Source organism: Nicotiana sylvestris, chromosome 11 (genome assembly GCF_000393655.2).
Source record: "Nicotiana sylvestris chromosome 11, ASM39365v2, whole genome shotgun sequence".
Taxonomy (NCBI): domain Eukaryota; kingdom Viridiplantae; phylum Streptophyta; class Magnoliopsida; order Solanales; family Solanaceae; genus Nicotiana; species Nicotiana sylvestris.
Genome location: NC_091067.1, coordinates 92,241,763 through 92,265,171, shown reverse-complemented (window position 1 = coordinate 92,265,171; position 23,409 = coordinate 92,241,763). Strand labels below are relative to the sequence as shown.

Below are 23,409 nucleotides of genomic sequence, written 5' to 3'. Positions count from 1 at the left end.
TACACACGAGAAAAACTTTCAAAAAGGTCTACCAGTCATGGCACCTTCGTCTAGTTTGCGAATGGGACTGGCAGGATCATATATTTAACCTAGTTTAATTTTTTTTTTTACATAAATATATGATAATTTTACCAACCGAGCGGGTGTCACACCACCAATGGCAAAGCCACATGGTGATAAGGGTGGTCAACTATTACGCATAGGTAAAATATTATCTTTTAAAAGTATGTAACACATATTGAACACTCATTGTCAGAAATTTTTTCTATTTTTTTTTAAATTTGAACACCCTTGGAGAAATTTCTAGCTTTCCTCCTGCATACCACCCCACCCATAAGGGTGGATCCGCCCCTGTTTCTGTTGCTCAAATGATTTCCTAGTTATTTTTTCTTCCTTAGGGAAGGAATAATTACTTAAGGGAGAATTTGGAATAACATGAGACATGTTTAATCTGATCGTGATTATGACCATATAATGTAATTACATTTTCAATTTTAGAGCGTTTGATGTTAGTTTAGAAGAGAGTAGCTGTCGTTTCCTAATTAAAAAATCGAGCTACTTGTTCCAGTCATCAAGAATATTTCATTTCATTCCTGTAGTCTACTTTTTAATCACTTTCCTTTTGTTTACAATGAGAAAGAATATGACATGAATAATTTACAGTTACAATAATACCTCAATGTAGTATAATGGTCATTTGTAATATATAAATATAGAAGGAGATAAAGAAAGAAAAAATACGCACAAAAATTACCGTAATTAATTAGCTTAATTTTCGTAATAATAATGTTTGTTAAAGCACTTAGTTTTTTTTTTCTTTCTTTTGTTTGGAAAAATCAATTAGAAACGAATAATGAACACCCCTGCAGATTAGTGCTTCCTTGAGTGTGGATGGCCGCAACGCTCTTAATTTTTCATGATAGAAAAAGGTCATTAATTTTCCTTTGAGTAAAGATTCTATTACGAAACATGCACTGTTAGGTTCTGTTAGATTTTTTGTCTTATACTCATTCAGATGATATGTTTACAGAACTTACAGTAATCAGCTTGAGCAATTTAGATTTCGCCTATCTTTTTGTATTAACCTGAAACATAACTTACCCCCAGTAAATTGCTGGTATCACTCGGAAAAATCATAGTGACTCAAGATGAGGGGAGGAAATGGAAAAAGAAAAAAAAAATCTTTACCTTTCTATTAATTCTAATTTCTAAAATAACAGCAACTAAAATTACAAATTTCTGACTAATCTTCTACGTCTGTTCAACTCTTCTACATCCAATGGTGGTGGAGCATAGCGACGGAGAGAATCAAGACTGCAAAATCATATGAAAAGCATGTTAAAATATAAAAATAACAAAAAAGAATGCTTGGAACCATTTTACCCTGTTGAACAAAAGGACAGCATCTGCGCTGACAACTGTTGCGGAAGCCAAATGTATATAGTGTGAATAAGTCACAACTACTATACCAAAAATTATGACAGCCACCAAATAATAAATAAGACAATAAAGCAACAATAAAAGGAACACCAGAATTTACGAGGTTCGGCTAATTTTGCCTACTCCTCGGACACAACCAATATTTTATTCCACTCCAAAAATACAAGTGAAATAATACTAAAGAGAGAAGATACAAATGCCTTAAACAGATGAGAAGGCAAATGAGAGGTGTGTTTCAATCCTAAACATTAGGCCTTCTTTTATAGGGGAAAAATCCCCCCAAAACTCAAGAGCCCACCGATGTGGGACAAAATTTTGCCAAATTCAACAAATCTCCACCTTGGCAAAATTCCACATCTTCAATTTTCTCTCAATAACAAATTTTGATTGTGTCTTCATCTTCAATCTTCAGTTTTCAACAATGTTGATCAAATCCAAACAATGTTGAAACTTGACCGCAGTCACCACCTTTGTCAGCATATCAGCAGGATTCTCCGTAGTATGAATTTTCTTCACTGTGACTCCACCTTCTTCTATGATTTCTCGTACGAAATGATACCGAACATCAATGTGCTTCGTCCTTGCATGATACACTTGGTTCTTCGCTAATTGAATAACACTTTGACTATCACAAAAAATTGTGATACCTTTTTGTTCAACACCAAGCTCCTTTAGCAATCCTTGAAGCCAAATTGCCTCTTTCACAGCCTCTGTAATAGCCATGTACTCTGCCTCTGTTGTAGACAAAGCAACTGTTGACTGCAAAGTAGACTTCCAACTAACTGGTGCCTTTGCAAAAGTAAACACATAACCAGTAGTTGATCTTCGTTTGTCCAGATCACCCGCAAAATCTGAGTCACAATATCCAACTACAGACTGATTGTCTTCCTGCTCAAAAACTAACCCGGCATCTACAGTATTATGAATATACCGTAGAATCCACTTCACAGCTTGCCAATGCTCCTTCCCTGGATTGTGCATATATCTGCTAATAACTCCAACAACTTGTGAAATGTCAGGCCTTGTGCAAACCATTGCATACATCAAGCTACCAACAACATTTGCGTATGGTACCTTTGACATATACTCTCGTTCAGCTTCATCCATTGGCGACATAATAGTACTTAGCTTAAAATGGGAAGCAAGTGGAGTACTAACTGGCTTAGTCTTGTCATCTATGCCAAAACGTTGAAGTACTCTCTTCAAATATTCCTTTTGAGATAAACAGAGTTTCTTTGAACGTCTATCTCTAATTATCTCCATGCCAAGAATTTTCTTTGCCTCACCCAAATCCTTCATCTCGAACTCCTTCTTCAGTTGAATCTTCAACTTATCAATTTCTTCCGAATTCTTGGAAGCTATCAACATATCATCAACATATAGGAGAAGATATACAAAGGAACCATCTTTAAGCTTGTGCAAATACACACAATGATCGTATTTGCTTCTCTTGTACCCTTGCCGCAACATAAACTCGTCAAATCGCTTGTACCATTGTCTAGAAGATTGTTTCAATCCGTACAACGATTTTTCAAGTTTGCACACCATATTTTCTTTTCCAGCAACTTTGAATCCTTCTGGCTGAGTCATGTAGATTTCCTCCTCCAAGTTTCCATGTAAAAACGCAGTTTTTACATCCATCTGAACTAGTTCCAAATCCAATTGTGCTACCAAAGCCAACATAATTCTAATGGAGGAATGTTTTACAACTGGAGAAAACACTTCATTGTAATCAATTCCCTCCTTTTGAGCATATCCTTTGGCCACCAATCTTGCTTTGTAGCGAACATCTACTTGGTTAGGAAATCCTTCCTTCTTTGCAAATACCCATTTGCACCCAATTGCTTTCTTTCCCTTCGGGAGATTGGCCAATCTCCATGTATGATTCTGATGAAGGGACTGTATTTCATCATTCATGGCAATCCTCCACTTATCTTCTTCTGAACTTTGGACAGCGTCTTTATAAGTGGTAGGAACATCATCAGCTACAATTGAGGTTGCACAAGCAACCGTCTCTATGAGACGAACAGGTTTCGTTATTGTTCTTTTTGGCCTGCTGGTTGCTATTGATTCAAGTTGTTGTTGAGGTTCCTGAGTTGGAATCTCCTCTACTGGCTCTCCTTCCAGAGGGTAATCTTCATTTGTTTCCTCCTCTGCTTCTTGTGTAGGAAAAATAAATTTTCCCTCAAACTCCACCTGCTTAGAAGCACCTTTATTTTGTTTGGTATCTTCTGTTACCTTATTTACCATAGATTCATCAAAGGTAACATCCCTGCTGAATATTACTTTCTTTGTCATAGGACACCATAAGCGATATCCTTTGACTCCAGAAGTAATTCCCATAAAAATAGCCTTCTTTGCCCTTGGATCCAATTTTGACTCCGTCACATGATAATATGCAGTTGAGCCAAACACGTGCAAAGAGTTATAATCTACAGCAGGTTTTCCGTACCATTTTTCAAATGGTGTTTTGCCATCAATAGCAGCAGATGGTAGACGATTAATGAGGTGACATGCATATGTAATTGCCTCAGCCCAAAATTCTTTGCCCAAGCCAGCATTGGACAACATACACCGTACCTTCTCCAGCAAGGTCCGGTTCATACGTTCTGCCACTCCATTCTGTTGTGGTGTATGTCTAACAGTGAAGTGTCGGACGATGCCATCATTTTCACAGACCTTATTGAAATGATCATTTTTGTATTCACCTCCATTGTCTGTGCGAATACACTTGATCCTCTTGCCTGTTTGATTCTCCACCATCGTCTTCCATTTGAGAAAAATTCCCAACACTTCATCTTTGCTCTTCATTGTATACACCCATACTCTTCGGGAAAAATCATCAACAAAGGTTACAAAATAGTGCTTCCCACCCAATGAAGGTGTTTTGGAAGGACCCCAAACATCAGAGTGTACATAATCCAAAATGCCTTTAGTATTATGGATCGCTGTACCAAATTTAACCCTTGTCTGTTTCCCTTTGACACAATGCTCACAAAACTCCAAGTTGCAAGCCTTTACTCCTTTTAACAATCCTTGATCTGATAGAGTTTTCAAGGATTTTCCTCCAGCATGTCCCAAGCGCATGTGCCATAGCTTGGTTGCTTCTGCCTCTTTGTCGTCACTGGATGTCACTGTCGCTGTCCCAATAACTGTACTGCCACGATAGCGGTACATATTATTATTCTTCCGATTAGCCTTCATTACCACTAGTGCACCGGAGCATACTCTCATCACTCCATTTTCTGCAATGATTTTGAACCCTTTTGATTCTAGGGCTCCTACAGAGATGAGATTCTTCTTCAAATCCGGTACAAATCGAACATCTGTTAATGTTCTGATCATTCCATCATGGTTCCTTAATCGTATTGAACCAATGCCATATGAGGTAAGAGGGCTGTTATCCGCTGTGTGGATGACTCCATATTCTCCTTCTTGAAATTCCACAAACCAGTCCCTGTTGGGACACATATGATGGCTACAAGCCGAGTCCATCAACCATATGTCTGATGATGTTGATGACTCTGTTGTAACTAATGAGAAGTCTGAATCATCACAATCAGCTACATTTGAATCCATAATGGCCTTTCCATTGTTATGTTTGGCCTTATTCTTCAACTTCGGACAGTCTTTCTTCCAGTGCCCTTTTTCTCGACAAAAGGCACATTCATCTTTGCTGGGTCTGGATCTTGACTTGGATCTTCCCTTCTTTGTCCTCGTTTGATTTTGAGGACGACCCCTCACAAATAGTGCTTCTCCTTCTCCGCCCTTCTGTTTTTCTCGCTTTCTTTGTTCATAGCTGTACAAAGCCGAACAAACTTCTCTGAGAGAAACTTCGTCATTTCCATGGAGTAGAGTAGTTTCAAGGTGCTCGTACTCATCAGGAAGTGACGCCAACAACATCAAGGCCAAGTCACCATCATCATAAGTTGTATCCATATTTTGCAAATCTGTGACCAACTTATTGAAACTGGTGATATGTTCATTCATCGTGGTACCAGGAACATAGGTGAAGTGAAACAGTCTCTTCTTCATGTACAATTTATTTTGACTGTTTTTCTTCAAAAATTTATCCTCCAGTGCTTTCCATAATTTACTTGCAGAAGTTTCCTTTGTGTATGGATATTTCTGCTCTCTAGCAAGGTAGGATCGAATGGTACCGCAAGCAACACGGTTGAGAATCTTCCAATCTTCTTCTCCAATAACATCTGGTTTCTTTTCTTCAATGGCCAGATCTAGCCCTTGTTGAAAAAGGACATCTAGAACCTCGCCTTGCCACATCCCAAAATGCCCGGACCCGTCAAAAATTTCTACCGCAAATTTCGCATTTGACACAATTCTTGTCATAAGCGAAGATGCCAATGATGACGTATTGTTGACACTTGATGTAGATTCTTCTTGTTTATTGTCTCCCATATTTGACACAAATATTATTTAATAGCTGACGACACAAATCAAGATTATTTCCTTTCTGATGTAGAAGATCAGACTAAGCTGCAACCACAGAGCATACTCAGACAGAACCTTGACTCAGTTACCAAGATAAATCTTTTCTGATGTGGAAGATCAGACTATGCTGCAACCACAGAGCATACTTAGACAGTACCTTGGCTCTGATACCAATTGTTGCGGAAGCCAAATGTATATAGTGTGAATAAGTCACAACTACTATACCAAAAATTATGACAGCCACCAAATAATAAATAAGACAATAAAGCAACAATAAAAGGAACACCAGAATTTACGAGGTTCGGCTAATTTTGCCTACTCCTCAAACACAACCAATATTTTATTCTACTCCAAAATACAAGTGAAATAATACTAAAGAGAGAAGATACAAAAGCCTTAAACAGATGAGAAGGCAAATGAGAGGTGTATTTAAATCCTAAACATTAGGCCTTCTTTTATAGGGGGAAAATCCCCCCAAAACTCAAGAGCCCACCGATGTGGGACAAAATTTTGCCAAATTCAACAACAACTACCAGAAAACTGCGAACAAGCAAACACACACGTGTACACACATGTTTAACATAAGAGGACGGGGAGGCGGGAGGGATTGAGGAACTGTGGGAGGAAGAATAATTGGAAAACGGAAAGGAAGAACAAAAAAACAGGGAGAAACAGACGGAAACTGGGGGTGGGAATGGAACAGGAAAAAGGGGAAACGAACAAAGAGAAGGGAAATGGAAGCCAAATGAGAATGAGGTAAGGGCAGAGAAGTGTCGATTGTAGGCAATGAAGGGGCAGACTATGAGGACGTTGATAAATATGTTAAACAAGAAAAAAGACGTTTTATGTCTCCATTACAACACCAAGAATCAGTTATAATTGGAGAACATGTCAAGTTTGAATATAAAACAGAATGGTGTTAACACATTTACTTCAAATAGGATTTCAGTGGCACAAATCTTGAAATCATGACAAACGGAAATCTTACCTGCAGTTTTGTGGAACTCGCCATGATACTGCCGACAATATCTTCTGTGCTGGTGGCAATGACAAGAAGCTTTTCCAGTCCTGAAGCAGGATTCTTAGATCATGAAGTTTGCTTTCCAGTCCAAAACAGCAATTAGCATGCATTGTACAAACTTCGCTCAAATTTTTGCTAGGTTCACAAAATCCACCAAAGTATGCAGTGTCCAAGAATCTCATTTTGAGACCAATGTCCCTAATGAAGGAATCGTTCTTGATATTGTTAAGAACATCTTGATCATGCAAACTTGGATACATTTCTTGTGACGAATACCAGAACTTGTAAAATTCAATTGATCTGTTATTCGACCTCACATGATTGAAACCACCATTAGGTCTATTCCCCACATCATCAGGTTTGCCTGAGAAATGATCACATGCTATCTGAAAGTCTGCATCCTTGTAAAAGTGAGGAAAGGGATCTCTGAACCACATGACATCAGCATCCTAGCAGATGGAACCAAATAAAGTGTTAATTATGGAACATGTTTGCCAGCTAGAGAGACAATGTAATACATTTTACCAAGCTACGTGGCATCAGAAATTGTTCAATATATTGAAGTCCTGATATGCAGAATTATTCAAGTGCAAAAAGTGATCCTTCAACAAAACATTACCAATATTAATGCAAAAAGGTGAGCTGCATATACAGTGTATATCAAGTGGTATGTACAGCAGAATTCATGACACTGCTCTTCCAAATTTGGTTAACCAGAACAAGAGATGATCCAAAAGAACTAAAAAGGAAAGTGTAACCAGACAATATGAACTTAACATAAATACTACATCAGTATATACACATCCGCTTATAAATTCCGTAGGCATGCTTGACTCATCAGTATTTCGATTCATACTTTAGCATAATTCTCATGTGCTATATCTTGCTTCGGGAGAACAATGAGACCTTAAAAAAACTCTATCCACAGTCCCTAACAATCTAAAACATCTAGGATACTGGTCTCAGTTAATTGTGTAATAAGGAAGAACGATTTATAAGGAGAACTCACAAAAACCTCGAATCTTATCAGATCAAGTTCCCAATAAGACTACATGTTCACCTTTCATCACACTCTCATTAAAGATATTATTTATAACCATGTCTACTTTTTCTCAATATTTCATCGGAAAAACATCTCAAAGTGGTAAAGGAACTTTTTCTTTCCAGTTCTATAACTAGGCTGTTTTAAAATAAGAAAAAGAAAGAACCTTATAATGTCTGGAAATGAAATCCATTGGAATATTAACTAAAATTTGGTCAGGAAGTGATTCCAGCTTAAGTTTATTCACATAACTTATTATAACAGACCATGTATTTATGCCAGGTTACTCCAAAATTACAGAGCAAGATACAAACTGTTTCCTTGAACAGGTCTTTTTGGATATACGACATGCCCAAGTACTCCCTAAATAGATGTTCACTTTTACTTGGCACTTTACGCATATCAAGAGAAGACAACAAATTTTTTCCTGTTTTACCCATAGTATTTATTACTCATTTCAAATCATTTTCTCAAATCCAATAAAATATGCATCAATTAATATGGGTATCATGGTAAATTATACACTTCATTTATTATTTCTTAAGGGACGTGAAAAGTCAAAAGGTGCCAAGTAAAAGTGACCGGAGGGAGTATAAAGGTAAATCAGACAATCAAACCAATCCAAATAAGACAAATCAAGTATTTCTGGAAACCTTAATTTTCCTGTCTTGCTTCGTTACAAAGAAACAAGTTCCTCAATTTGAGACAATCAAGATCATGCTAGACAACCAAAATTTTAATGATGATAAATGAATTGAAATTTTTGCTAGCTTAGTACAAAACTACCAAAAAAAAAAAAAAAAAAAGGAAATTAAGATGAGCATTAAAAAGTGTACCGTGAAGACAAAGTTGTATCCCATTTCAAGCACCACTCTTAAAAAGTCTATCCTTCTCCACATCATCTTCAAGTAGTCAGGGAACATGAAATAAGCTTCCTTTGAAAAATCAACCCCTTCAGTCACTAGTGCATAGCAATGAATATGTAAAGACAAACATCTAGTGAATGCCTTCTCATCAAGTGCGATAATGACTAAATGATTCAAAAGCCTACGGGTGTGATCTCCGATCCTAAAACTTTCAAGAAATAGATCAACAACTGAATTCGGAACAGCCCACGCTTCATTCAAAGTCGTTAAGATCACTGTTTTATCCTCCATAGCTGCATTCTTCAATACTTTCTCAAGCCTGTACTCCTCACTATCCTACACAAGAATGCGATTTTAAGCAATACGAAATGTCAAATTGTCCTGAATAAATATCATATTTCTTCATTGGTTTCTTCTTTATTTATAGATTTCGACTAGCACTAATGTTTTTCCTCAGTACATGTGAGAGCATCACAAGATATTAATTCTAATTGGTCCAAGCCCTCGAATCTGTTGAATTCTCTCTATGCAAACAAATAAAATTCGTCTTAAGACGTGGATCATATATTGAATGTAGCACTTAAAAATAAACCAAAATACAAATCAGGCAAACACTTAATTTTCTCAAAAGCCAACCAATCAATCAATTCTAATTAATCAGCTCTATGTCTCAAATTCGGTCATTTCATTCCAATTATGCCTATGTAAGGTTCGCCAACTATAGTCGATCACAATTCTGGCAAAGGAAAAGGATTGCAACAGATAAATAGCGAGTAAAAATAATTTAATTTAACTCGGGGATCACGGTTGGCGATATGACCAGTACACTAAACATAAGACAAAAGAATCAATGTTGTAGAAACTTGAATTGTCCTTATTTTGATTAAAAATGTTTCGGTAAAGGAAGAAAGAAAATAAAAGGGAAAAGAGGAGAGTGATCCTAACCGAGGAAGCGGAGACATTAGGGGTTACACGTGAGGTGATGAAGGAGTCAGGGATGCGGAAGCCAACATTTTCACCGGCTCTATAAAGGACGAAACAAGAGAAAGAAGCGGCAGCTAGGACAAGCGCTACCGTAGCGATGCGACGAGCAACCAAACTGGAATTCGCAGCAGCAGCTGTAGTAGTAATTGTCTTCGACGGCAAAAAATCAGTTAACATCTCCGTCAATAAATGCGGTGTCTGTCGGTGACAATGGTGGCAGTGAAATGGGGAAATTAAGGAGCGTTTCGGAAATGGGATATGAACAGAAGGAATTGGGAGGAGAAGCGGTTGGAGACGTATTTGTAGGAGTTGTGATTGTTCAAGAGAGAGAGACTGAGATTTTGTGAATTTGAAGAGAAGCTGGTAGTAATGTTTAATTTAAATTAATGGATTTGGCTACCCACTTTCATCCCCCGCTCTTTCCCGAAACAGACGGAGACCGAGTAGTAACGAGCTGGATTTTTTTATTTTATTTTAAAAATAAACTATTTGGTTTAATTTTTATATATTATTGCAGAATTTTCACATTATAAAGATAAAGGTTTTTTTTGTTTTTGTTTTTCATACGGTGTTAGGTATATTGGGAAGTAAAATGCTCCCTAACAAAGACGACTTCATACAGAGCTCGAACCGAAGACCTTTGATTAAACTTACTACTCCATCATAACCCTTATATAAAGGTTCAAGAGGATCGGATTTTTTTAAATCGGATGACTTGAAGGGACCAAGAAAGACGGATTACATTAAAAATCTATTGTAATATTATTTTCATAATTTAAACATGTGACCTCAAAGGTCACACACGATAATTCTTACGGTTGTGTCACGATCCGGAATTTTCATCTTCGAAATCCTGATGGCGCCTAACATTTCACTTGTTAGGCAAGACAATGTTAGAGTAATTCTTTACCAGTTTTAACCACGTTGAACAATTTAACCAATTAAACATAAATGAAGTTCATAATAAAGTACGAAATAGCATAATAAACCAATATCGAATACAACTCGGATCTGGAGTCACAAGTACACGAGCTTCTAGAGTTTCTACAAATAGGGTTTGAAATAAGTACAACTGTCTTGAACGAAAAGAACAGTAAATAGGGGAAAAGTGGAAGGAGACTTCAAGGTCTGCGGACGCCAGCAGATCTACCTCGAGTCCCCAAAAGCTAATACGAGCTGATACGCCTCACGGACAGATGAGACCAGTACTAAAATCTACACAAGAAGTGCAGACTATAGTATGAGCACAACCGATTCAATGTACTTCGTAAGTGCCGAGCCTAACCTCGACGAGATAGTAACGAGACTATGATAGGACACTCACGTAAATAAACCTGTACAGACGAAAATATACATACAACATAACAACAAATAAAGAATTTACAAGTACTATTGGAGGGAACATGCGATGGGGTACAAAAATACGGTAATTACAACAAGGAATGATAATAAAAACAATCAGTAAACCTTTAGCAAATGAAGCATATATACATAATGGGTAAAAACTACACGACATCACCCTTCATGCTTTCACTCTCAACCTCACCATTAAATGATAAATATAGCACGACATCACCCTTTGTGTTTTTACTCTCAATTTCATCATGAAACAATAGATACGACACGACATCACCCTTCGTGCATTAACTCTCAAATACGACATGACATCACCCTTCGTGCATTAACTCTAAAATACGGCGCAACATCACCCTTCATGCATTAGCACTCTCCCTTACTATGTTACAATGAACATATAACAATAAGGAGATAGAATAAGCAAGAACAAACTTTACATCAACAATGGTTCTACAATACCAACCTCAACTTCAGAAATAATACTCAATTATCACAGATAGCCCATAAATGCGGAAAGAACGATCATCAACAATAACAACAACCCAATATAATACCATAAGTGGGGTCTGGGGAGGGTAGTGTGTACGCAGACCTTACCCCTACCCTAGGGTAGGGAGGGTATTTCCAATAGACCCTCCGCATCCTTCCCTCCAAGAACTCCCTACCTTGCTCTTGGGGTGACTCGAACTCACAACCTCTTGGTTGGAAGTGGAGGGTGCTTACCATCAGAGCAACCCACCCTGTTAAGCATGGATATCATGATAAAAAAAGTAATAAATTACAAGAAACAAGTCCCACTCGCATGCTTTAACCCAACAACAACTTATAAGTGCTCGCCACCTCACATATACGTTGTACCCAACATCTAAACAAGTAGCAAATAGGCAAACAAGTCCTAATCTCTCAAGTCGAGGTTAACCACGACACTTATCTCGCTCCAAAATCAACTCAAAGCTCAACCACAGCTTTGCCTTTCAAACAAGCCTCCGAACAACCAAAATCTAGCAAACTATCAACCAAATGATTCAAAATAAGCCTTAGGAACTACTCACAATTGCAAAAGATTCAATTTAGGTTATTATTAAAAAAGTCAACAAAAGTCACCTCCCGAGCCCGCTTGGCCCAAATCCGAAATTTGGACCAAAATTCGATTACCTATTCACCCCCGAGCCCGATTATGTAATTTGTTTCAAAATCCGACCTTAATTTGATGTATAAATTTTAATTTTACAAAAATCCCTAATTCTATTCAAACCCCCAATTTCTACCATGGAAATCCTAGACTTTAGGTTGAAATCTTATGAAATGCAATAGAAAATTAAAAGAAAATAGGTTAGAATCACTTACCAATGAATTGGGGAAGAAGGGCTCTTGGAAAAATCGTGTCTAGGGTTTCTAAGTTTGAAAATTTGAGAAAATGAACTAAAATCCCATTTTTCCCATCTTAAGTTCACGCACATATGTCGCAATTACAACCTGGAGTTCGCAATTCGCAATTGTGAAGGTCCCCCATCTCTAATATCATCGCATTTGCGATGGCTTGTTCGCAAATGTGAACATGAACTTCTCGAAATTGCGATCATTTTGATCACAAATGCGAACATTGCCTCCCGAACTCACTTTGCAAAAGAGAAGAATTTGTCCGCAAATGCGAAAATGTGGTGCCCAGTTATTCTTCGCAATTGCGAGGAAATAGCTCGTAATGACAAACCTGACAGTGAGCCTGCCTCAGCGCAAATGCGAAGCATGTCCTCGCAATTGCGAGGTCTGAGGCCTACACCAGAACTGAAGAACACCAGCTATGCTTCTAAGTCCAAACTCACTCAGTGGCCTATCCGAAACTCACCCGAGCCCTCAGGACTCCAAACCAAACATGCACACACATCCAAAATTATCATATGAACTTGCTCGCGTGATCAAATCTTCAAAATAACACTTAGAAATGTGAATCGAACATTTTCAAGAAAACTTTAGAACTTTTATTTTAATAATCGGACGTCCGAATCACGTCAAACTAACTCCATTTTCCAACGAATTTAACAGACAAGTCATAAATATAGTAATGGACCTTCTAAAACCAAAATACGGCCCCGGTATCAACAAAGTGAAACATTGGTCAAATCTTTAAACTCTTTAAACCTTTAAACTTCAAAATTTCGACAAAAAGCGATAACTCGAGCTAGGGACCTCCAAATTCGATTCCGGCATATGCCCAAGTCCCAAATCACGATACGGATCCACCGGGACCGTCAAAATATGGATTCGGGTCTGTTTGCTCAAAGCATTGACCGAAGTCAACTCAAATAGATTTTTAAGGCAAAATTTCATATTTTATCAATTTTTAACATAAACCTTCCGAAAAAATACCCAGACTGTGCATGCAAATCAAGGAATCCTTAAAGAAGCTATTGAAGGCTTCGAAACACAGAACTAATGTTTAAAACTCTAGATGACCTATAGGGTCATCATAGGTTGCACGAAGAATTCCTTTCAAATTTATTTATTAGGTTTAAATAAAAATTGATAGTTATTGTGAGCATCAAGCAATAACCATTTAACATTAAATCGTTTTGACATAGTAAATAAAGTATTGTAAATAGTAAATAACGTACCTAACTTAAATTCGTCATCTCTTTTGTGTTAAACTTTTTTACTATCAGATAATATAAGAGCCAACTAAATGTATTACGTATCTACTATAAGTAAAGAATGAATATCAAAAGAAGCTTGCGAATGACATACTGCAACTAATTACACCACACTAACAGCATTTTTCTAATTGAAAGTGTTTGTAACTTAAATCCTTTCATTGTGGGTTTAAAAGACTGAAGTAAAATATAATAAGAGTGTAAGGTACGTAATTTAACTAATTATATTAGCTTCCAGATTATCATTAAAATTTGAGAATTCCACTAAACCCTTTTAATATAATACCCAATCTATCTTTGGAATGAGACCGACTATCCCCTTGAGCACTGGCGTGGCTAGAAATCTCGTCAAGAATGTTCAAATTTTAAAGAAGTCAATAATTTTTTTTTCAACAAATAGGTGCACCACAATTTTTAAATTCAACTACGCTATATTTAGCTAAAAATAAAAATAAAAGTATGCATAAACCAAAGGACATAGAGTCGAGGGGGTTTGTAGTATGTAGAAAGCTTTTGTTAGAATTTATTTTTTGTAGACCTAGACTTTTAAATTATAATTTTTTAAGAAATAACTTAACATTCAAAAACTACTTTTAAGATTAGATGTTTATTTTTACACATACGTTGGTCTCTGTTTAGTTTTGGCAAATAAAATGGGCAAATAGTTAGACAGGAATTTAAACCCGTAAAAAATACCTTACTTTGAACACCCTGGACTACTGGGATATCTCACTCAACTATATTAAGGGTGTTCAAAATACAATATATAACCATTTAAAATAATATCTAATCTATGTATACGATATAATTTTTAGCAAAGAATGTTTACTTGATCACCTTTGGCATAGTGTGGCCATGCACGCCACTGCCCTTGAGTAGTATTTTTCGGTGAGTTTTACAATTTTAAATTAACTTTCTTTTTTGTCCTTTTTGTTTAGAGGTTCAATCAACAAAGCATCTGAACTACTACTTGACAAAATGCGTACAAAATAGCCCGAGTGCAGAACCATGTATATCGGACGAATGAATTGAACAACAAGGTTTTCCATGCAATGTTGGAAGAAATTGGGCAACATTTTCAGAAATTAATATTGCATGATTACATTTCATGCAAGTAGCTTTGACAACGCATTACATTCTATGACAAAAATGATTTTCCCCGCTATGAATCATACTTAACACCCAACCCTCATTGAATTCCTGTCCTCTTCCCGGCAGTCCGACTAATTTTGTGGCCTAAAGTCAAACTTTATGAGAGGCCTTAACTTTTTAATTTTTTTTTATTATTTATTTAAAATCTATTTTTTTTTAGCTTTTCTTAGATACAAAGTTATAAATAATTTTCTTACAAACAATAACTCCTAATAAGTATTTCTCAATTGATAATATAACTAATCCATTTAACCTTTCTTGTGATATTGTTGTTCTTAGTAAAATTTTATCAATTTTAATTTTGAAAACTTCTTTCCGCTGAAGTAACTGTAACATGAGTTATTAATATTATTCCATAAGCAATTTTGGCATTTGGAAAAGAATTAAATCTTTTTATTTGATTAAGTGTATCAATTAAACTGTTATCTTCTAATTGTATTATTTTTTCTTAATAACTTTAATTTAGAAAATAAATCTAAACCATCAATATCAAATTGATTATTATGCTTCAAGGAACATCCAAAATTAAGGCAATATTTTTTTCAAATTTTCAACATCTAGCGATCTTAGTATTTACTACTGAATAGAAAATCAAAAATATTTTCATATGCTTTGAATTGTTCAAATCTATTTTGAAGTGAAAAAATAGCCTTGTCTATTATATATAAAAGTAATAAACTATAAAGTACTCTTCGAAAGATTTTCAGATTTCATTATCATCAACATTGCACATCAAATTGTTACTTCCTATATATCACACATTTCTTGCGAAATTCGGATTTGATATTCATTTCAAGTGCAATTTTTTTGGTATAAATCATTGCAGTTACAAATCTTTCCTCTCTATATTTGTTAAAGAAAGAAATCAAGTTTTTTCACTTTACAAAACTCTTTTTTTAAACTAGTTGCTTTATTTGCTTTATGGAAGGGTAGCCCTGCTTCTTCCTCCTTAGTGATGCATGAAGATTCTTTTCCTGCTAAATTTTGTTCTCCACTTAAATTCCAAGAAGTGGTTACCCAAAATTAAACCAATGTTGTAAAATCCACTCAACAGATACTTCAAAAATATTGTCGTAAAAGCCGCTTGACAACATCTAGATTAAAGCAAGCCCTTGGTCCAGTTAGAAGTGCTGCAACTACATCTTGTTGAGTCTCACTAAGCTGCGAAAACTGAGTCAGTGTGTCACCATCCAGCATCCAAAGAATGTCTACTTTTTAACATAAAAATTATTCTAGAACTTTGAATTAAGCTACTCAAATTTTTATATTAGCAAATAAAATTTCTTACAACAAGATCCAAAGTAATATATTGCAAATATATGGCTAATATCTTATTAACTTGAATTAACCCTTGATAATATAAATAATTATATTACTAAGTGAAATTAAAAGTCATCATAAATAAGTTGCAAATTCAACAAACTGTCTATCTGCTGAAAAATTTCTGAACAAGCTGCAGAGGAAGTTTGTTTACCATGTGACCCCATAGAAGAAACTGTAGGGGTAGAAGGCCAGTCAAATCTGAGTAGCATGCCATGCCATTCCTCACTCCTGGATATACAGTTGATCAGCAAGCACGAGTCTCACATTTTCAGAAATATATCTTTCAACATAACCTGTTAAACTCCCGACGGCAATAACTTGTGAGGCCATATCAGAAGTAAACGATAAGACTTCAACTGCATGCTTATATGTACCGATGATAAAGATATTACACTCAGCTGTAATATCATATCTTGTTGTAGAGGTTGACAGTTTTTTCCCAATCCATTTTTAGGGAATGGAAATGCAATATAATTGTTCTTAGTGTCTCACATGGCACTCCTGATATGTTTTAGGTAGATCAACAACCAATGACCTGACACTAAGAATGAATAAGATACGTGGACACGAAGTTGAAACTATTATCACATCACGCCCAACAACTCCCCCATTTTTGCTCGTACAATTATAAGGGAGAATTATTTCAAAACTGGATGTGATGATGAAATATCATCATCAACAGATTTGAGTCTCACAGAGTTCTGGCATACTTGAACCTACAACCCATCACTCACGCTAGATAAGACACCCACATTGTTAGTAATATATGAGAGGTTTACACCAACAGCTAACACTCTAGTTTCTTTCAAAAATGACAGTACAAGAAAAGAATGATGTAAATCATCTAGCTTCTTCTTAATCGCCCAAATTCCCGTTATCCCATTCAAATTAGAAGCAGTCAACAATTACTTTACGCTAATACCAATGTGCATCACCAGCAATAATCCTACCGATGCCTCCCTACAACAGACAAGCATATGATCATGATGAATATTATGATAGTTCACCACAGATATATTTGATATTGGTGTAATATATGGAATGGGTTTTGAATATGTCAACCCTCCTCCTTCAACCTTTAAGACTATACAATCGCTCCTTTAAAAAATAGCAGCCAAAAACCCATTTTCCACCCAGAATAATGTCTTGGCTGATAGAATTTTGTATAGACAACCAAATATGTGCATTGTAGGTGCATTATAGTCAATTACTATCAGGAAAAGCTCTCCAGAACTTGCACTAAACAACATCCTAGGAAGGGGGGGGGGAGGGGAGGGGTTGATGTTTCCTGGAACCAACTCCATGAACTAACACGACAGGAACTCGGCTCCACACTTGATGTGAAATTTGAAGCCTATATCGTGAAGGACAAAAGATTCATTGGGTTTTTTTTACAATTCACTACGATAACTCCCCCAGCCTTGAAAACAACCAGTCCAAATGAGCGAGGAACTTCTATTATGTGGTGTGCTCGAGTTCCAAATGCAGCATTCTCAAATATAACTTTAACTGAATTGGCTTGTATGTTCCACTCAATCAATATAAATGCAATTCATCTTCTCCCAACCTAAAGGGAAAATTCAAGGTATGACTTCAATCTTTTAGAATCTACAATGCCAATATGCAAGAAATCGATCAAAAAAGGGAAAATTGTAAGTACGATTCCAAAGAGAAAAATAGAGAGAGAATAAAAATCTAGACCTGTTATTGAATGAAACGAACAAACTGACTAATCAAAAGTACCCAATCCTTTATATATAATAATAGGCATATTCTTATATTTTCATAATGAAAAACTCTTATAGCCAAACAAATGCTATGGCTTGTTTAAGACCATTAGTATCAAAACATTTATAGCGACACAAATGTATGACACATTTAAAAAATAAGTTTTAAAAGTCTTTCTCTTTTTATTAAACTTTGTGCCAAATCAAACTACGACAAACAAATTAAAACTGAGCGAATAACATTCACTAAACAGGTTGCAACATTGAAGTTGCTAAATAAATGGACCTGTTAAATTCTTATACCGCAGAAAGAAGACTAATACTATAAAAATCTAATTTTTACAACAGTTGGACGAAATCCCGATAGGTAAGAATAATTTGTACAGATTCTTGAATCATATGTATAAAGACATGCGTAAGTTTAAACAAAAACATTTAATCTTTTATGCGGTGCCTTTATGAGATTCCTTGGAAGGGCGACGTAAGGCTACACAATTGATGTCAGTACTGCAGTTGCTATCCGCCAACTGAGATCCCTTCCGTACGCTAGATGAGATTGTCATTGCTGTACGGGAAAATCAATATCAAGAGCAATTGTAAGAACAGAAATGAGAATTGAGAATGAAAGAAAGCTTGATTTCATTAATGAAAGATATTACAGAAAAGCAACACGGTTGTCACAACCCAAAATCTGACCTGTCGTGATGGCGCCTATCGTGGTACAAGGCAAGCCTCAACTCAACATCTCAACACAGTAGAACTTTTAAATAAAGGCGGAAGCAGTTAATATTAAATAAAACCTTTTAGGACAGAATATAACTTCAAAAGTACTAAACAATCCATCCCAAAACCCGATGTCACTGAGTGCATGAGCATATAAATGATAATAACATCCGACTGATAAAACACTGTCTGAAAATATAGAACAATACAACATGTAAGGAAAGGAGAGTCAAGGTCAGCGAACGCCATGCAACTACCTCAATAATCTCCTAAGTATGACTCCTCAATTAGCAACCGTCGTGACCAGAAGTGTCTAGATCTGTATACGAGGTACAAGGGGTAACATGAGTACACCAACTCAATAAGTAACAGAAATAAATAAGGAACTGAGAAGTAGTGATGAGCTATGCAAATACAATTATCTTAATAACTTTCAAATAAGAATAGTCATACTTTCAATTTAACATTTTAAGTCACATCAGTACGTACTCAATAAACCAGATATCAAATTTGACTGAGCAGTAAATAATATCTTTCAATAATTTTCAAAACAGTGATATGACATCTGCGATGCAATAGCAATGAAGTAAATGTATTTTCTCAGAATAACAATCACTCTGTCCTTCCACTCACTCCAACCTCACAACCACTCATTCCTCCCAATCATTCAGCACTCGGCACTCGCACTCAGCATTCGTACTCAGTAGGTACTTGCGCTCACTGGGGGTATGTACAGACTCCGGAGGGGCTCATTCAGCCCAAGCGCTATAACAAGCCATCTCGTGGCATAAATCAATCAGGCCCTCGGCCTCACTCAATCATAAATCAGTAATAACATGCTGTGACGTGTAGTCCGATCCTATAAATATCCTCACAAAAATCAGGCCCTTGGCCTCACTTAGTCATAAATCTCTCTAGTCTCTCGGGCTTTTAGAAATCATATAAGCAGCCCAAACAGAAATAATGTCATGTATCAACAATGAACAACAAGAGATAGAGGCATAATAAGCAAGAAAAAAGCTATGATTGAGTACAAAACAACAATTAGCAGCTAATTCAGCAAGTACACGACCTCGCAGTTCTCAAAAGTGATCACATAAGGCCTAATCATGGTTTCTAACATGAAGTATAGTAAATTCCATGAAAACATAGGGAACATGTATTAAATAGTAGGCCAATTGATTCCACAGTCTCATGGGACGGACCAAATCACAATCCCAAATGGTGCACGCCCACACACCCGTCACCTCCAAAATAGTCATACGACACAATGTCTAGGGTTTCATACCCTCAGGACCAGATTTATAACCGTTACTTACCTCAATCCTAGCAAAATCCTACTCTGAAATGCCTTTGCCTCTCAAATCGGCCTTTGAACGTCCAGAATCTAGTCACAATTAATTTGTTTTAGTCAATACAATGTATAGGAATCAATTCCATATGAAATTACTAAATTTCTAACAGAATTCGAAATTTAACTCAAACTTTACCCGTGGGGCCCACATCTCGAAATCCGATAAAACTCATAAAATTCGATAACTCATTCAATTACAAGTCCAACCATACCAATTTTACCAAATTTCAATAACAAATCGACCTCCAAAACTTAAATTTAAGGTATAGAAAATCTCTACCAATTTCAACCCAATTTCAAATATAGGAGCACATCTCGAGGTTCTACGTCTCAAATCATAAATCTACATGTGAAAATTTTCTTTTAAAAATCAAAATCCAGCTCGTTTTTCAATTAGAAATCTCATATTTGAATACCCATATCAAAAGAATAATAATTATGTCATAAAATAGTTTAATACCTTAAATGAAAATTAACTACAATTATAGTTTGTGATTGTTGGGCATACTGTTGCAACGTTTGAAAGTCACGAACTGGAGGACATTTAATTTGCCTTGAATCTCGAGAGAACAAGGTTGAAAAGCTTCGTAATAGATTCAGTGGCCTTTGGAATACCACTGTGAGAAGCTCCCTTTAACTTTTCCTATCATTATCATATTCTCCTTTAATCTATAAAGCATCTCTAATTGGGAGTACTATTACGTGACATATGGTGCATCACTACCCAACTTGATGTTCCACGTTAGTAAAAAAAATATTTTCTTTTCCATATTGCAAGTGGGGTCCTAATCTCATGTGCATAAAACAAATGAGTTAAATTAATTATTCATACACTTCATCGGCTCTCATGCTAGATATTCTAGCTTATTACCACTTAAATGAGTGGAAAACATATTTCCCCACCAAGCACTCGACTATTGTCAGAAAAGTACTTTAATTTGCAACCATACGAGCCCATTAGCTGATAATTCACCAATTAATTATTCATATATAAAAACAAATACAAAAATTCGGGTACACTCCTAAGCCCGAAATTACCATACGGAGCTAATAGAATCATTAAAAAAATCCATTTCGGAGTCATTTATAAATTTTTAACCTTTCGGTCAATTTATTCAACTTAAGCTTTCTTCTTGGAGACCAAGTGTCTCAATTCATTTCAAAACCTCACCGGACCCGAACCACTTACCCCGGCAAGTCACACAACGACTGTAAAGTATGAGTTTAGTAGTAAATGGGGAAACGAGGTTGTATTATTCAAAACGACCGGTTGGATCGTCACATCCTCCCTCTCTTAAATAAATGTTCGTCCTCGAACGGGTTTAGAAAAATACCCGGAGTCTCAAATAAGTATGGATATTTACTCTGCATCTCCTATTCAGTCTCCCAAGTAACTTCTCTGACTGGCTGGTCTCTCCATTGCACTTTCACTGAAGCTATGTTCTTTGATCTTAACTTTTGAACCTGTCGATCTATAATTGCCACTGGCTCTACATCATAAGTCAAATTACTATCCAACTAAACTATACTGTAATCCAACACATGTGACAAATCCCCAATATACTTCCAGAGCATAGATACATGAAATACTGGATGAACACCCGATAGACTAGGTGGCAAAGCAAGTTCATAGACCACCTCTCCGATCCTTTTAAGTATTTCAAAAGGTCCAATGTACCTAGGACTCAACTTGCCTTTCTTCCCGAATCTCATAACGCCCTTCATAGGTGAAACCTTTACAAGAACCTTCTTCCCAACCATGTAAGACATATCGCGAAACTTCCTGTCGGCATAAATCTTATGTCTAGACTGCGCCGTGTGAAGCCGCTCCTGAATCAATTTAGCATTGTTCAAGGCATCCTGAACCAAGTCAGTACCTAATAGCCTAGCCTCACCTGGCTCAAACCAACCCACTGGAGACCGACACCGTCTCCCATATAAAGCCACATATGGATCCATATTAATGCTCGATTGGTAGCTATTATTATAAGCAAACTCCGCTAGCAGTAGGGACTGATCCCAAGAACCCCCAAAATCAATGATACAAGTGCGTAACATATCCTCCAATATCTGAATAGTGCGCTTGGACTGTCCGTCAGTCTACTCAACTGTAACTGTGTACCTAGCTCTTGTTGCACTACCCTCCAAAACTATGATGTAAACTGTGTTCCCCTATCTGAAATAATGGACACTGGCACCCCATGAAGGCGAACAATCTCGCGGATATAGATCCCTACTAACCGCTCCGAAGAATAAGTAGTGCCAACTGGAATAAAATATGCGGACTTGGTCAATATATCCACAATCATCCAAATGGCATCAAATTTCCTTGAATTCCGTGGAAGCCCCACTACAAAGTCCATGATAATACTCTCCCACTTCCACTCCGGAATATCAAGTCTCTGAAGTAATCCGCCCGGTCTCTAATGCTCATATTTTACCTGCTGACCATTTAAACACCGAGCTACAAACCCAACTATGTCTTTCTTCATTTTTCTCCACCAATAATGCTGCCTCAAATCCTGGTACATCTTTATGGCACCCGAGTGAATAGATTACCGCAAACTGTGGGCTTCTTCAAGAATCAATTCACGTAGCCCATCTACATTTGGCACACAAATTCATCCCTGCATCCTCAACACCCCTCATCTCTGATAGTGACATCCTTGGCATCACCGTATTGCACTGTGTCCTTCAAGACTAGTAAATGGGGATCATCATACTGGAGTTCCCTGATGCGTTCATATAAGGAAGACCGATAAACCACACAAGCTAGGACCCGACTGGGCTCCGAAATATCTAATCTCACGAATTGACTGTCCAAGGCCTGAACTTCCAATGCTAATGGCCTCTCTATGACTGGTAGATATGCTAAACTGCCCAAAATCTCCGCCTTTCGACTCAATGCATCGGCCACCATATTGGCTTTCCTCGGATGATACAAAATGGTGATATCATAGTCTTTAAGTAACTCTAACCACCTCCACTGGCATAAATTGAGATCCTTCTGCTTGAACAACAGATTCGTGAGTAAGAGCGTATTTCACAGCTGATTCAACAACAACCATTTTTTTGGGGAACTTTCATATGAGTCTGTTCTTTCTTTTAATCCACTATAAAGGTTCTAAATATTCTCCTGAATATTAAGGATAATTACATTCTTGAAAGGATCAAGGGCTCTACCCTCTCGCATAAAGACACCGTACAAATAATGCCGCCAAATCTTTAAGGCATGAACAATAGCTGCTAATTCAAGGTCATGAACATGATAATTCTTCTCATGCACCTTCAGCTGTCTGGACACATAGGCATTCACCCTACTGT

General features: G+C 36.7%; 1 protein-coding gene across 2 annotated transcripts; it reads right to left on the bottom strand.

The window, feature by feature from the left end:
* Nucleotides 1–1,047: 1,047 nt before the first annotated feature.
* LOC104213312 (uncharacterized protein At4g15970-like) lies at nt 1,048–10,150 on the bottom strand. 2 transcript variants are annotated; one of them, XM_070163142.1, is made up of 4 exons: nt 9,764–10,150; nt 8,789–9,154; nt 6,878–7,359; nt 1,048–1,314 (listed from the first exon to the last, which is right to left on the bottom strand). In XM_070163142.1, exons 1-4 carry the CDS (start codon nt 9,977–9,979, stop codon nt 1,230–1,232), a joined length of 1,149 nt encoding a protein of 382 aa, XP_070019243.1. In that variant the 5' UTR covers nt 9,980–10,150; the 3' UTR covers nt 1,048–1,229. The 2 variants fall into 2 exon arrangements, with proteins under 2 accessions (XP_070019243.1, XP_070019244.1); XM_070163143.1 differs by having other exon boundaries at nt 8,789–9,149; nt 9,764–9,865.
* Between the last annotated feature and the right edge of the window lie 13,259 nt (nt 10,151–23,409).